General features: G+C 41.9%; 1 protein-coding gene across 2 annotated transcripts in view; it reads right to left on the reverse strand.

Moving 5' to 3' along the window:
- EBF2 (EBF transcription factor 2) overlaps window positions 1-15,079 on the reverse strand; it is a 221,146-nt gene that overhangs the window by 65,713 nt on the left and 140,354 nt on the right. For both annotated transcript variants that reach the window (XM_040243332.1, XM_040243325.1), the window contains one exon: window positions 1,913-1,994. In XM_040243332.1, coding sequence (XP_040099266.1) covers window positions 1,913-1,994 — 82 coding nt within the window. The remainder of the gene's footprint in view (window positions 1-1,912; window positions 1,995-15,079) is intronic.

The raw sequence follows: 15,079 nt of genomic DNA on the forward strand, positions 1-15,079 counted from the left end.
TAGGATAAGAATTTCTCATATTTTGAGATGAACAATATCTATTCTAACCCTGTTAAAAATTCAGGCTCAGTGACTGTATTTGTACCTAAATTACCAAGAAAGTTTTTGTGCCCAAATAATGACTCATAAAATCCACTTAAAAAAATTTTTTTTAATTCAGGCTCATTAAAAACTTCATTTAGAGAAGTTTTAGAGAAGTAAAGGAAATATTAGGTGCATTTCTTTAGTGAGTACATTTCTAAAATCAGGGATAAATAAAGGTAAAATAATAAAATGACAATGCATTCTATTAACAGCCTCTTAGAAGAGTCTTCTCAAATTTAAAGCTCTTTGGAAGGGATGATAGAGAATAAGGGTGGATACAAATCTAAGCTGTCAGCTTCCTTCCCTGCGTCTCCTTCTTCTGGACATGAAAGCTAAGCTTAGATCATCTGGGCACTTTGGAATTCCACTCTTTTTTTGGACAGAAATTATTTACGTTTCCGTTCGGAAACTGAGTGCCATAAGCTTCTACTATGCACAATGTTCCTACTTGACCCCCAAGAAAATCCTCTTGTTTCTATTTGTCTTCATATCATACAGCAAGGAAAAGAGTCTATAGGATGAAGAAGCGAGGTTTAACTTTTTAGGAGAGGCTGGTATTAGTGTTAAACAAGGAATCAGAAAACATCCTGGTCACCAGAAGCTTGTTCGATACTCACAATTCAGTGAAAAAAAAAAATAGAGGAACTTTTGGTTTTCAAGGTTGTGCTCACTGGCCTTGCCTGTATCCATCTCCCCTGTTAACTCTTTAATAAAGCCACAGCTAAACCACAGAAGCTCTCCGAGTGCCAGACAGGAGCAGCCACACCCTTTGGAGGGTCCAGTGTAACAAGAATATAGGCCCCTTGTTCAGAAATTATTAAGACTCTCCACAAAGGCAATAGCAAGCATAAGCCTAACAGATGCACATGCTGTGAACTCAGGGTCCAGGGCAAGGAGTTTGATCAGACACTGGCTCCCGGCTTCACCATCTCCTTCCTGGGGTGACAGTTGAGTTATTTAAACTCCCAGAATCTTGCTTTCTCCACCTGAAACGTGAGGCTAAGTGTCCCCTTCTCCCATGTTGCTGCCAGGATTTTAAAGTCTCAAGCTAGAATACTATTGTTTAACATGTTTCCCATTTTTCTATGGGAAAGGAGTGGGAGGTATTTCGACTGGGCACGAACGGCAGGAAAGCCATTTGGTGGATGAAATGTGGGTCCATCAAAGATGAAGGAAAGGGGCCAAGCGGGCTGCCCTGCCTCACATCTCCAACCTGACACACTTTGCCTCGCTCTGTGTTTTTATTAGCTTGTATCCCCGGTACATCAGTGGCAGGGGTGATGAAACTGGTGGCAGATTTAACTGCCAGGCAGCTGGGTTACTGTCCCGTGGGTCTTGTTGTCATGCTGAGATCTTAAAGTGACCACGGTTGCTTAGGCGGCTGCTCTCCCAGACACTCCGAGAGAGACCACTGAATAGTTAATCGGTGGCAAAGGAAAGGAAGAGGCTGTTGCTTGCAGAAAGCACAGAGAAGCTGCTTTGAAAAATCCCAAGGTGGCTGAATATCAAGATCATGGTTCCTGCTGTGGGCAGCTGTGTGTGCACAGGGCAGCCTGAGGGCTTAAAATCAAATCTCCAGCCTGGGTTGGTGCCCTTCCCCTAGGGCTCTGGCAGTGGACACGGAAGTCCTAAACATTACAAAATGAAAAATCCTTCAGTACTAGCTGAAGAGGGTGATCACTTAGAGTAATCTTTTTTATTGTTAGCAGCATCCGTGAATAATATTTTCTAAGGGGGAATAAAAAAAAAGGAAAAGGAAAAAAGAGAGTGCTAAGGAGAGAAGAAATAGGATGACTTATTTAGCAGGCAAGAACTGCAGGTCCCTTACCTGAAACCTTCTCATGTCCCTTGGGTTTCCTGCTGTTTTCAAACAATTCTGATTGCACTTGAGGAAAAATTTTAAAAAGAATCTGTGAAGAGAAAGCAACGTGTTACCTTTTTAAGTAAACATTTTTTAAGAGAGACTATATCTGCATTATATTAGATTTGATTGGAAAGTGATTGGATTTCAGGTCTGGGGAATTTCAGCCAGCCCTGCCTGGGAAGGAATGCTAGCTGAATGTCTGCAGTTTGCAAATTTGGATGTTTTGGGTCCCAAGTCGGCTCCGTCACTGTTGAGGGTTGTGGAATGGTTCATAAGCTGGGTTCTGGTTTGTACACTGGCCCCGAGTGGCTAGGGTGTGCTCTCTCGCAAATAAAAAAAAGAGAGAGAGAGGAAGAGAAGAAGAAAGGCTTCACAAACAGGAGTAACTCCTGCTGTACAAAAATATCTCTCTCTAGAGGGTTAAAAATGACATGACTTAGCTCAGATTCCCAGGGTTCCTCAAATATGTTGCTTTCTGCTGGCCACACACATTTGCACATGCATACACCTCACATGTAAACCCTAGCGCACAAAGGGGGTCTGATATTTTCAACCGATAGATATGAAATCAGAAAACAATGTTACTCTCCTAAGACAGTCAGTCTGTGCAGGTATATGCTGGGGTTTTTATGACTATTAACAAGTGTGAATGTCCTTTCAGACCTTCAATAGATTATCCAGAAAAAATACAAAGGTACAGAATACCAGTCTGAGGTTACCATTCGTAAGACATATTTTTAAGCCAGTATTATTCTAGATAACCCTTCTGTGCACTTTTAGAATTGGCCTTCTTTGATCAGATGAGGACAGAAACCAAGAAAAATGGCAGAAGTTGGTCTTTTCAGCCATTTACCTGTTTAATGTTTGGAATTTTGTTTTGAAATACAATAAGTTTTTCATTTATTTCACTTGCAGAGTCCTTTTCCTTAAAAAAAAAAAAAAAAAATTCCGCTTTTGCAGTGTTAAAGTCCCAGGTGAGCAAGGCCTATTTCCCTTTCTGTTACTATGACAACGAAATTTTACCGCAGTCCCAAAGTCCCTTCAGAACTCTCACATCCATGCCTTGAATTAGAACTTTAAAGGAAAAGATATACATTTCCCCAGGATTTACCAACAAAAATAAGTAGAAATCAACAATGATTCCAAAAATTCTGTTTTTTAAAGCAATGGTTGGTGAGATGCTCCCATGGTGCCCTTCTGTTTATTTTTATTTTTTTCACGATCACACAAAAGAATTAGAGAGTGCTCCAATTAATTGTATTTAGCACTTGAAAAGAAAAGAAAACACTGATGGGAGGATAAACAGTAAATGATGAAAGAGGAGAGAAGAGGAATTGCACTCTTTAGAGCATTTTCCCTAGATTTACTAAAAATATTTGACCAAGTGCTCCTGACCCCTATGTGTAAATAAGGTTGGGTGTGAATTTGGAAAGAATAGCTAAATATTATTTTCAAATTTTATAGCATCTGCTTTTTGTTTCTCTTTTTGAATCTTTTCTGGGGTGGGAGTTTAGGCATTACTTCCTGCGCCATGGAGGTGTCCAGGGCTGTTATCTGAGGTACCAGCCAGAGAATGACAAGGCAGAAGAGATGCCCCTTGATGCTTTCTGTAGTATTCAAGCTCTCAACCTGCCTCTGCTTTCAAAAGTACAATGGAGTGTTAGTCTAGAGCAGCTGGAGCATGTTAGAAAAAGCGGCCTTGTATTTAATAACAGGTTAATCAGAATTCAAACATTTTCTTTTTTAAGGGGGGGTATATTTTCACTTGTGCCTTTCTAGAAGGGTCACCAACAGCCACTTAAAATGCCTGGAAATGCTGTCACAAAAGACTTAAAACCAGCCATTTTCTCACTTGAGTCTTTTTCCAACCAACAACCCCTGACCTCACATGGAATTTGCTCTCCAACACCCACTCACTCCCAAGTGGCTCAGTGGTAAATAATTCTCCTGACAATGCAGAAGACACAAGTTCGATCCCTGGGTCAGGAAGATCCCCTGGAGAAGGAAATGACAACCCACTCCAGTATTCTTCCTTGGACCATCTCATGGAGAGAGGAACCTTGCAAGCAACAGTCCATAGGGTTGAAAAGAGTTGGACACGACTTAGCAACTGAGCACTGTCACTCACACCCGCCCTCAGCTGATCAGTAATTTACATCTTTCCCCTACTAAAACCAAAATTTCTCTTTCTCACAAATTCCTTGGTTTTGGGAAAATTTCACCACCACTGGGCTCCTTATAACGCCTTCTCTTTATTATACTTCCCCTCATCTACCCAATCCCCTCTTTCTCCAAAATGTACCTGCTGAAAACATTAATGTTCACCAAGGCATTATTAGATGCATGCTTTGGAAGTGCAAAGGAGATAAATGTTTACATAAAATCAAATTGATTTAGGGAAAGAGGGGGCATGCTGAAAGACTTTATTCATTTTAAATTAGGACCCTTAACAGTTCTTTGGTTAGAAAACCCCTCCCCATTTTGACTCTTTTGCCTACCTAGGGTCTGAGTTTGTAACCTACCCAGCACCCAGCACACTAAGGATATAACATCCTGTTCACAAAAGGGAAGTGAAGGGCAGAGGAGGAAGGGAGGAGGTGAGAGAGAGAGGAAAAAAAAAAATCTCTTACATTGTGTAGGACTTTCTAAAAGAAAGTATAGAAAGTGAAAGTGAAGTCGCTCAGTTGTGTCCGACTTTTTGCAACCCCATGGACTGTAGCCTGCCTGGCTCCTCCATCCATGGGATTCTCCAGGCAAGAGTACTGGAGTGGGTTGCCATTTCCTTCTCCAGGGGATCTTCCCGACCCAGGGATCAAACCTGGGTCTCCCGCATTGTAGGCAGATGCTTTACCATCTGAGCCACCAGGGAAACCCTATACTAAAAGAAAGTATAACTACTTCTAAATGGCTAGCACCAGAAATTATGGCCTGTGAATTTCAGATGTGGACCTAGAAATCAATTTAAATGAGTTCTGGGACTTCCCAGGTGGCTCAGCAGTAAAGAATCTGCCTGCCAATGTAGAAGACACAGGTTAAATCCCTGGGTTGGGAAGATCCCCTAGAGGAGGGCATGGCAACCCGCTTCAGTCTTCTTGCCTGAAGAATCCCATGGACAGAGAGCCTGGCATGGACAGAGAGTCCAGGGGATCACAAAATGTCAGACACGACTGAGTGTTCAGTGCACATACACATGGAGCTTACTGACCGCTCTAGTTTTCTTCTCTTCCTTTTACTGATGTCTCCCACTTCCTCCCCTCCACCCCCTGCACCCGCCATGCTCAGGGGGCTTGGTACAGAACCCCCTATTCACCATCTCACCCACTAACCATAGGGTAACTTGCAGAGAACAAATCCCGTGCCTCTAGATCCCTGTGAAGCCTGGAAAACGTCAGCTCTCTCCACTCAGAAATGGGAAGCCAAAGTGAACCACAGGATTCAGACCAAACACACAGAGACTCATCAGGCTGGAAGTTGTAATTTTCACTTTCTCCAAACAATGTTGACTTCAGAAATATTCTAACCACTTATCGCAGTACTTCCGGCTAGGCTTCTGATCTCATTACTTATGAGTGCAGGCTAATGCAATAGGTTTATCCTTGTTTTATTGAAGAAAGGGGAAGAGAGAGTGGGATCCAAACCTGAACTCAAGCCCTCAGCTTTCAATCTGATTCCTGGGTCCAGTGAGGCATGAGAACAGACTCCAAGGCTTCCTTCCTTCACTACACTGAGATCTATTAAATGCTGACAGTGTACGAGTTTCGAGTTCCTATCAATTATGTAAGCCGGTCACTTCACTCCTCTGGGTCTCAGTTTCTATGACTGTTAGGAGGGTTTAACTGGATTATCTCCAGTGTTTCTTCCAACCTTAATATTCTGTGATTGCAAAGAAAAATGTGTAAAGTTGACAACCCTCCAGAAATGGAAACATTAGGAGAAGAAACTTCTGAAGACAGAGTCTATGACTTATTGAAGTCCAAGAGGGGGTGTGTGCATGGGGTTTTCTGAGAGAGGACAACCCTCCTGAACAGAGACTATGAAAGAAGAATCGCCAAGATAAGCTGATGGGTAGAAAGTGAGGCATCTTGGTTGATACCTTGGCCAGATGTTGATGGGCTGGTTATTGAGTAAGAGGCTATTCTCTTAGGATCCTTTCTCTGTGCTTTGGCAGCAGGAGAAAGTAGCGAGGAATATCACAGATAACAGCCATCTCTACCCCTGCCTACCATCTTGTGTGGCCCAGTAGCTTAAGGGTACAGGTTCACAGGGAGGGGGGAGGAAAGTTTGCCAGATGTCAGCTCTGCGCCATACTCCAAGCTATGTGCTTGACATCCATTGCCTCATTTATTTCCCACAACAACTATTTGAGTGACGAATCATCTCACAGCTAGGAAAAACAAAGGTGCCAAGAATTTATGAAATTTGCCCCAAGATCACACTGCTTGTCAGCAACAGAAGCAAGGATTTGAACTGGTGGATCTTTCTGGCTACAAGCCCCATCTGGAGTTCTATGCTTCCTGCACCAATTAGATCATGGTGATGGTTACACAACTTGGTCAATATACAAAAAACCATTGAATTGTACACTTTGGCTGGGTGAACTTTATAGCATGTAAACTACATCTCAATATCATTGCTTAACTTTGTATAGGTAACTCAAGAGAAATGCTAGATAATTCCTCCTTAGTTACTGGTTTCTATAATAATGAATTTGTTCTCTAGTATCCTCCAAAAGCAAACTATAAAGAGTTTTTTAAAAGTTAAAATATGTATGAGTATACATGTGTGTGCTCATTCATCTCTAACTCTTTGCAACTCCATGGACTGCAGCCCACATGACTCCTCTGTCCATGGGATTCTCCAGGCAAGAATACTGGAGTGGGTTGCCATTTCCTACTCCAGGGGATCTTTCCAAGGCAGGGATCAAACCTGTGTCTCTTGCAGTGGCAGGCGGATTCTTTACCACTTGAGCCACCTGAGAAGCCCAAATATATGTGTATATATAATTGATTAAAGAGAAATTTCAGAAAACATAGTCTGAAAAAAATTTTAAACAACAACAACAAAATTGTGAAGGATTCTGGTTTCTTGGAGCGTGAGAGAGAGATTATAGCACTCCAAAAGGAAATATTAGGTCAATGATAGTTGCACAGAAGTAAATGCTATGACTAAAAGCCCTGCTGAATTCATTCCTTTACTCGTCTGGCCAATTATTAACTGTGGAGTGTGTGCCATGAAGGTTCAGCAGAGTGCCGAACAAGACAGACAAAATCCTTGCCTCCACGGTGCACACAACCAAACTATGCAAAATGTGCTTCTTCGGTCTCTGAGATGAGCCTGGAGACCTCTGAATATGGGTCTGAAATAGATCCTAAGAAGCTTCCCCAGTGGTTCAGTGGTAAAGGATCTTCCTGAATGCAAGAGCCACAGAAGACACGGGTTCAATCCCTGGGTCGGGAAGATCTTCTGGAGGAGGGCATGGCAACCCACTCCAGTATTCTTGCCTGGAGAAACGGCATGGACAGAGGAGTCTGGTGGGCTACAGTCCATAGTGTTGCAAAGAGTTGGACATGACTAAAGTGACTTAACACACACGCAAAATCCTAAGATTACCTAGTACCCAAGAAATCTCTTCTCCCAATCTCTGGAATATTAAAGCACAAAGCACTATTCAAGAACATAATAAAATCTCCTAGGTGTCTCTAGACATGTCCTGAACCCATCCCAAGTAAAAACTGAGATTCAAACTAGATGTACAAATAAGGTAGAAAGTTCAGGTATGGTGGTGCGGGCAGTGGGAAATCTCTAAATTACCGGAAGAGTAACTACTTAATATTCATGCCCGACCTGAGACTATAGCCAATGATCTGACTGATGCAAAACCCAGGGCTTCCCTGGTGGTTCAGTGGTAAAGAGTCTGCCTGCCAATGCAAGAGATCTGGGTCTGATCCCTGGGTCTGGAAGATCCCCTGGAGAAGGAAATGGTAACCCACTCCTGTATTCTTGCTGAAAAATCCTATGGACAGAGGAGCCTGGCAGGTTGCATGGGGTTGGATACAGTCCATGGGGTTGCAAAGAGCTGGACATGACTGAGCAACTAAACAACAGTGCAAAATCCAGCATACTGTTTCCCCAGATTTGTGGAAGAGGCCATTCAATTTACCTCCAATTAAAAAAAAAAAAAAAAAAACACCTTTCAGAAAGCACTGAGGAAGGCACAGAGGCTTCGTTCAAGAAAAAGATTGACTGTGTGCTCAGTCGCTTCTGACTCTTTGCGACTGAATGGACTGTAGCCCTCCAGGCTCCCCTGTCCATGGGATTCTCCAGCCAAGAATACTGGAGTGGGTTGTCATTCCTGCCTCCAGGGGATCTTCCTGTCCCAGGGATCGAACCAAAGTCTCCTGCGTCTCCTGTACTGCAAGTAGATTCTTTACCACTGAGCCACTGGGGAAGCCCCCAAGAAAAAGATTAGACAGCAGTATATAGCCAAATAAAGTGAATTTGGCACTAGTAATAGCTACCATTATGCAGAGCCTTTGTCTATGCAAAATAACATGTAAAATGCCTTTCACTTTGAAATTTCATTCCTTATTCCCTTAAAAAATTCTAATTCCATCTACTCTGGAAACAGCGTCTGTGATGACATGGCCACATCTTACATGCTGTGAAGATAGGGAACTCCTACCCTCTCCAAAGTTCAAGAGCTGGGATGCTGTATCTGGTTCTGTCTCAGCCACAGTGGCCACATATGCAGGTTGGATCACTAAAGTCTGAGCCACATATAAGGTTGATAAACTATATAGGTGCTTAAAGGTCTATGTCTATTGATTTTTGAGGAAGACACATTTCATCTGGATTAACTGCTGAACTTTGTTTTCCCGGGTCCAATAAGTTAAAATATAATTGGCCTCCTCTGTTTGCACATACTTCTGAAAATAATTCTGATCTTAGAATACCTTTATATCACTTTTGAGAACTATGTTGGGATGCACTGAATCACAGAAGCATATTTGAAAGAAATGGGCAGTCGCCTTTCTTCTGCCAGGATTCTTTCAAGCTTACATTCTTTACAGGACCAGGCAGAGGGAGAAGCCATGATGGGTGGACGTATCCATGGGGCTATTTTCTTACTCTAAGAACTGCCCATTTGGCAGCTCACTCTGCTTTATCTGGTAGGAAAATCCCTAAGTGATTGGTTTTCGCTTAAGACCAGTGTAAAACACAGTGATAATGTTCTAGCTTTAATTTAGGTCTTAACTGTAATATCCTCTTTGAACCTTCTGACAATAGAGAAAACACAATTTCCTCCCTTGAAAGCCTCCAACAGAATACAAACTCAGGCAGCCCAAGGTACAAAGACAAGGAGAAGGATAGCAGTGGACCCCTTCCTTGGCCTGACAATGATGTGACCTTCATCAACCTATTGATAGCTGAGGTGTCAGCCCAAGAAGAGAAAGGGACCTGGAGCTCTAAAGGCCTTGTGAAGACTCTCACACAAGTCTATAAAAGTGAGGAGACTTTGGGAAATCTCCGATGGCTCAGTGGTAAAGAATCCACCTGCCAATGCAGGAGACAGGGGTTCCATCCCTAGGTGGGAACATCCCCTGGAGAAGGAAATGGCAACCCACTCCAGTATTCTTGCCTGAAAAACTCCATGGACAGAGGAGTCTGGTGGGCTACAGACCAAAAAGTCACAAAGAGTCAGACACGACTGAACAACTAAGCACTAAGCACTGGGAAGTCAAACTTCCAGTTGACTCTGGCTATACCCTAACAAAAGTGGCAATGGGACATCTGAGGTCGGTTGGTTGGTGCTTGAGACCTGCTTGGTAGGATGGTGGCTGGTACAAAGACCCAAGAAGATCCATGGCAAGAGAAGACAATTTAAAATTTTTGACTGGCTTATTTAAGTTCAAATACTCCGTTTTATAAGCTGATTTTCTATGCAATCTGTTTATTTAAATGGCTCCTTAAAAATGAAAGTATAAATACACAAACAGAGTAGGTACAGAATCTTTAATCTCCATAGACATTCCTAAAGGGCTGTATTACCATTAAGGGCTTTGTATTACCATTAAGGGCTTGTATTACCATTAAAGCTTAATCACCTGCATGATTTCAATGAAACAGAACCAATTCAGATCTGAAAGATTTAAGTTTAAAGAAATATTTTCAGGAATATATATTTTTTACATCTGATTACATTTTTTCTTTTTATTTCTTGGCCACACCATGTGGCATGTGGGATCTTAGTTCCCTGACCAGCGATTGAACCTGTGTCCCTGCAGTGGAAGCACAGAGTCTTAACCACTGGACTGCCAGGGAAGTCCCTACTTCTGTTTACATTTACTCTAACTTCCCTTGGCTAAAAGTCTAATTTTTCTAATAATTATATTAATAATAATAAATAAATAGCCCCTAATCATTGACTTCATACTATTCACAATGTATGATTTCCTTTAATCCCCTCAACTCTGAGAGGAGGAGAATTAACATCCCCATTTTACAGAGGAGATAATCAAGACTCAGGTTAGATTATTTGCCCAAAGGCAAGCAGCTAGTGAGTGGAAGAGCCAGGAGTGGACCGCAGGTTTGTCTGACTCAGAAAAACTTTGTTAAGGAGGAAGCTTGGCCAAGTTTCTTTGGAAGGAAAAGATGGAACACATAGCCAAGCAGTTCTTTTTTTTAGGGGATCAGTAGCTCATTGATCTACACAGGAGACCACATCACTTTCTTCATCTTTGTAAATAAGAACGGAGTCACTCTACATGTTATAAAACAAGACAAGAAAACCAACTACAATGTCTATCATTCTTATCAGGGACTGTGTTCTCTAGAAATTCTGTGGCAGTACTAGAAGCTGCAGAGGAAGATAAGCAAGTCTATCAGATATTTGGAAACAAGACATCTCAAGAACCCACATGGTCCAAAGAAGGCATGGCCCAAATAGCTGTAGCACCTGCAAAAAGAATGTGAAATGTTGCTCAAGTGGATGAGGAAAATACAAAGTCATTCGTCCATCAAGACTATGGAGGGAGAAAAAAGCCGGAAGTCAAACATGTAACGTAAGAAGTTGAAATAAATCTTGGAAAAATTTTTTGTGAATAAGTCACCAAAGCTAAATTTTGAAAATCATTACCCAGGGGACAGAGGAGAGTCCTCTACAGTGAAGATTTTTAAATAGACCAGCAAGCAAACTCCTTTGATGACAGATAGTTTCAGTCCTATATGTGGCAGCTCACTGGGTATCCCTATGAAGCCATTTCCAGATGATGTCAAGGCTTTTGCAGTTATTATTATTGTTGCTGTTGTTGTTGCTTGCTTGCTTAATATTTATTGTAGAAAGGAAAAAAAAAAGTAGGGACCTTTAGTTTCATCCTCTGTAATATGACCTCCCAGGCCAGTAGTGAGGATTAGTTATCCATACAAAGTGTTTAGGTAAATGCTTGGTATCTGGTGACTTGGTGATAAAGAATCTGCCTGCCAGTGCAGGAGACTCAAGTTCAATCCCTGGGTCAGGGATAGTCCTGGAGGAGGAAATGGCAATCCACTCCAGTATTCTTGCTGGGAAATCCCATGGACAGAGAAGCCAGAAGTCAACTGGTACCTTTACCATTTGATATACCCCCCTCCTCTGAATTACCCCTTCTCACCAGCCACACTTGAAAATGGCCCATTTTCCAAACAAACCTATACCAGAGGGGAGTTGCCACAAATTCAAACCTGCTTCTCTCTGTACTGTTTCTCTCTCAATATTGGTATATACTCTGCTTGAAGAACTTCCTTTAATCTTTAGGGAGGGGTACTTTAAAAAGAAAAAAAAAAGAAGAAGAACATGTAATTAATCCATGACAACAGATTTCAGGAAAAGCACAACAACAACGAAAAAGATGGTAGGTCAAAATTCTCATGGCGGTTTCCAATAACCCATGGTCAGGCAAAAGAATTCAGAGCTGCCTACACCTGCTGACTGGCAGCGCACCCCGTCAAATCATTTTCTATTCGGCATTCACTCCCAATTATAAGCTCCTGGAAGTGGCATTTTGGTTTGGAAATGGACCCTTCGTTACCAAACACACTGCCTCCTGAGCGGAGTCCGCTGTGTTCACTTAGGCACCAGAAGGGAGCAATTCCCCCGCTTATGTGATTCGGACACCATATCTACAGGCTTCATTTCAAAGCCATCTCATGATTTCTCTGGAAGTGAATTTCTCCCATAGCTCAAGTGGCAAGCAATCGACTGTAAACAGCTGCCAAGGTGCAAAAAACAGGGGTTTCTTTGATTCGCCACTTATTTCTGACCAGCGACATGCTATAGTGTCTTGAGGACCTGAGGTTACATGTAGGGATTTTTTTTTCCTTCTATATTCAGACATGTCTTCACTCTCCTGAATTCCATTACTTGGCACCAGGAGGCTTGTAGGGAGAAAAATCTCCAAGGAGAAGAGCTTGTTTTTGCACTCGGATGAAAATCTGACACCATTAATGAAAATAATAATTGAACTCTCTGGGCTTGAATTGGAATGAAACACAACACTAAGAGCATGTTTGTAATTCCAATTGTTCTCATAAACTGTCTTTGGAGGGCTCTTTGAAACACTCACGGTTCCATCTTTTCCTTTTTTGTTGTTGTTTTTAACCTGTACCCTCTTCTTCACCCTGTCCCTTCCTCTCTTTTCTCATCAAGAAAGAAGAAATCTGAGCAACTCTGTACATGCTACGGACTGACTTCAGAAAACACCTTTCAGTGAGACTTCAGAACTAGAATACAAATCTATTTCCCATTCCAATGCCAGGACGACTTGGGTGAAAGAAATGAAGTTATTAGCCAGCCATCAGCTTAGTGGGTCTTTACCATCCTATTTCCTGAGCAGCGCATTCTCCCTCTCTGCAGCCTTTCCCTCCCCCTCCCACCTTTCTGCCCTCCCCATGAAGCTCATCTATGCTAGGCTGAGCAGTGAACACCAATTACACCAAGAGCCCTTTGCTGCTGCCTGGTCCGCTGGTTTTACTGTTTTGCCAGATGGTTGAGGCCAATGTGTAAAACTCTCTACCATACCATTAATTCATAACTCGGTAATAACTTTCCCACGGCTCCAGGAAATTGAAACGAAGTGCAAATGTGAATATTTGGAAAGGGAATCAAGGTTGGACCACTATTGACACCTGACAGAAGAGATACCAAAAAGATGCCCCTTTTTACACAGGATGGAGTGTTAACTTTCCCGAAAAGAAGGCCGACTGACTCCATACACAATGTTTGATTATGCAGCAAAAAGCTCAGAGTTTGCGTCCCTCTGATCACTGCTTCTCTCTGCAGTTTTCAGCTTGCTACCTATCACACCTATGGGTCCATTCGCTAATGACCTTGAGTTTGAGCATCTATGTAATGTTATATTCTGATGACAGAATTGTAGATTAGCAGATATGAATGCATTCTCTTGCTAAGACAGGACACCATCCAATGTTTGTTAGCATCATTAAACTAAAACTGACTTTTCACCTGCTCCCATACCATATGCAGCTGCAAATTTTTAAATTAAACTATGAAGCCATGCATAAATTTACATATATTACAGACTAGCCTCTCCATTTAACATGCAAATGTACTCCAATGTTTCAGAACACCTTCTGTCGCTAATTAATTTGCTGAATTATAATTAGACTAATCCTGCATAATTAATAAGCACAGATTTTTTTTTAATTTGTAAGCAGCTTGAGGAGATCATTCACTTCCTTCTATAAACTGCTAAGTAAGTGTTAAAAAAAATCTGGAAAGAACATGTGCGAAAAGGTATGTTTGATGTCGCATACAAACTCAAACTAGCGTGGAGGATACAGAAGTCAGTATTGATAAAGGTACATATTTGAAGCCAACATTCAAACAATCAAAAAAAGTCACATTCAGAGGATGGGGACTAATTCTCCCTTTGTCTCCTTGTATATAGTGTTTTATTCTTTGCCTTCTCTCCGTAGGATCTTCCAAGATCACAGAGGCGGGAGAGGATTAAAGTAACCGTATGTTGTATTAGAAGAGATAATGATATTAACACTCCACTGTATATCAAAACACTCTGTGCATGCTGGGTGCTTATAAGCCCCTTTGATGGTATTTGGAGTCATTTTCATTTTGGCTGCCAAAAACACCCGAGATCCATCTAGTAGAAACAATTAAGTTCCATTAGTACTGTATCCATTTGGTAATGATTACAATGAAGGGTCCCTCTTTCATGCTGAAGAGTAGAGTCTCAAAGAAACGTATGCATCTGTGTGCTTGACAATGTGAAACTAGACAGTATTATAACCAACCATGAAGTTTAATTCTCCCCAGATAAACCAGGATCCGGAGAGCGCAAGGTATGGATCAATGACCGGGGTAGAAAATTTGAAGCGAGATTGGAATCTAGAAAGTCAAGGTAAGCTTAATAGATGTGTGTGTGTGTGCTCAGTCATCTCCAACTCTTTGGGACCCCATGGACTGGAGCCCTCCAGGCTCCTCTGCCCATGGGATTCTCCAGGCAAGATACTGGAGTGGGTTACCATTTCCTCCTCTAAGAGATCTTCCTGACCCAGGGATTGAACTTGAGTCTCTTGCATCTCCTGTGTTGCCAGGCAGATTCTTTACCAATAGCCATGCAATTTGAGATTCTAAAAAGACAAAGTAGGAAACATGTTTTCTGGCAGGGAATATATTAAACCTTCAAAGAGGGAGGAAATGTAATTTCAGAAAAAATAGAGAGCTCCTTGGTTCCTCCACTCAGTGAAATCACTAATATCAACCAGCCAAAAGGTTTTTAAGCCAGGGACTCCCCTGTGGCCCAGTGGTTAAGACCTCACTTTCCAATGCAGGAAGTGCTAGTTTGATCCTGATTGGGAAGCTAAGACCCCACGTGCCTCGTGGTCCAAAAATCAAAACATAACACAGGAACACTATTGTAAAAAATATTCAATAAAGACTTTAAAATGGTCCACATCAAAGAAAAAAAAAAGAAAGCAAAAGATTGTTAGGCCAAAAGGATGGAATGAAATGAGCTTGGCTTTCTATCATTGCAATTTCATTTTTTATAGTGACTCTATACACAATACTGGAGAAGGCAATGGCAACCCACTCCAGTACTCTTGCCTGGAAAATCC

The sequence above is a fragment of the Oryx dammah genome, unplaced genomic scaffold (genome assembly GCF_014754425.2).
Source record: "Oryx dammah isolate SB20612 unplaced genomic scaffold, SCBI_Odam_1.1 HiC_scaffold_1, whole genome shotgun sequence".
Taxonomy (NCBI): Eukaryota; Metazoa; Chordata; class Mammalia; order Artiodactyla; family Bovidae; genus Oryx; species Oryx dammah.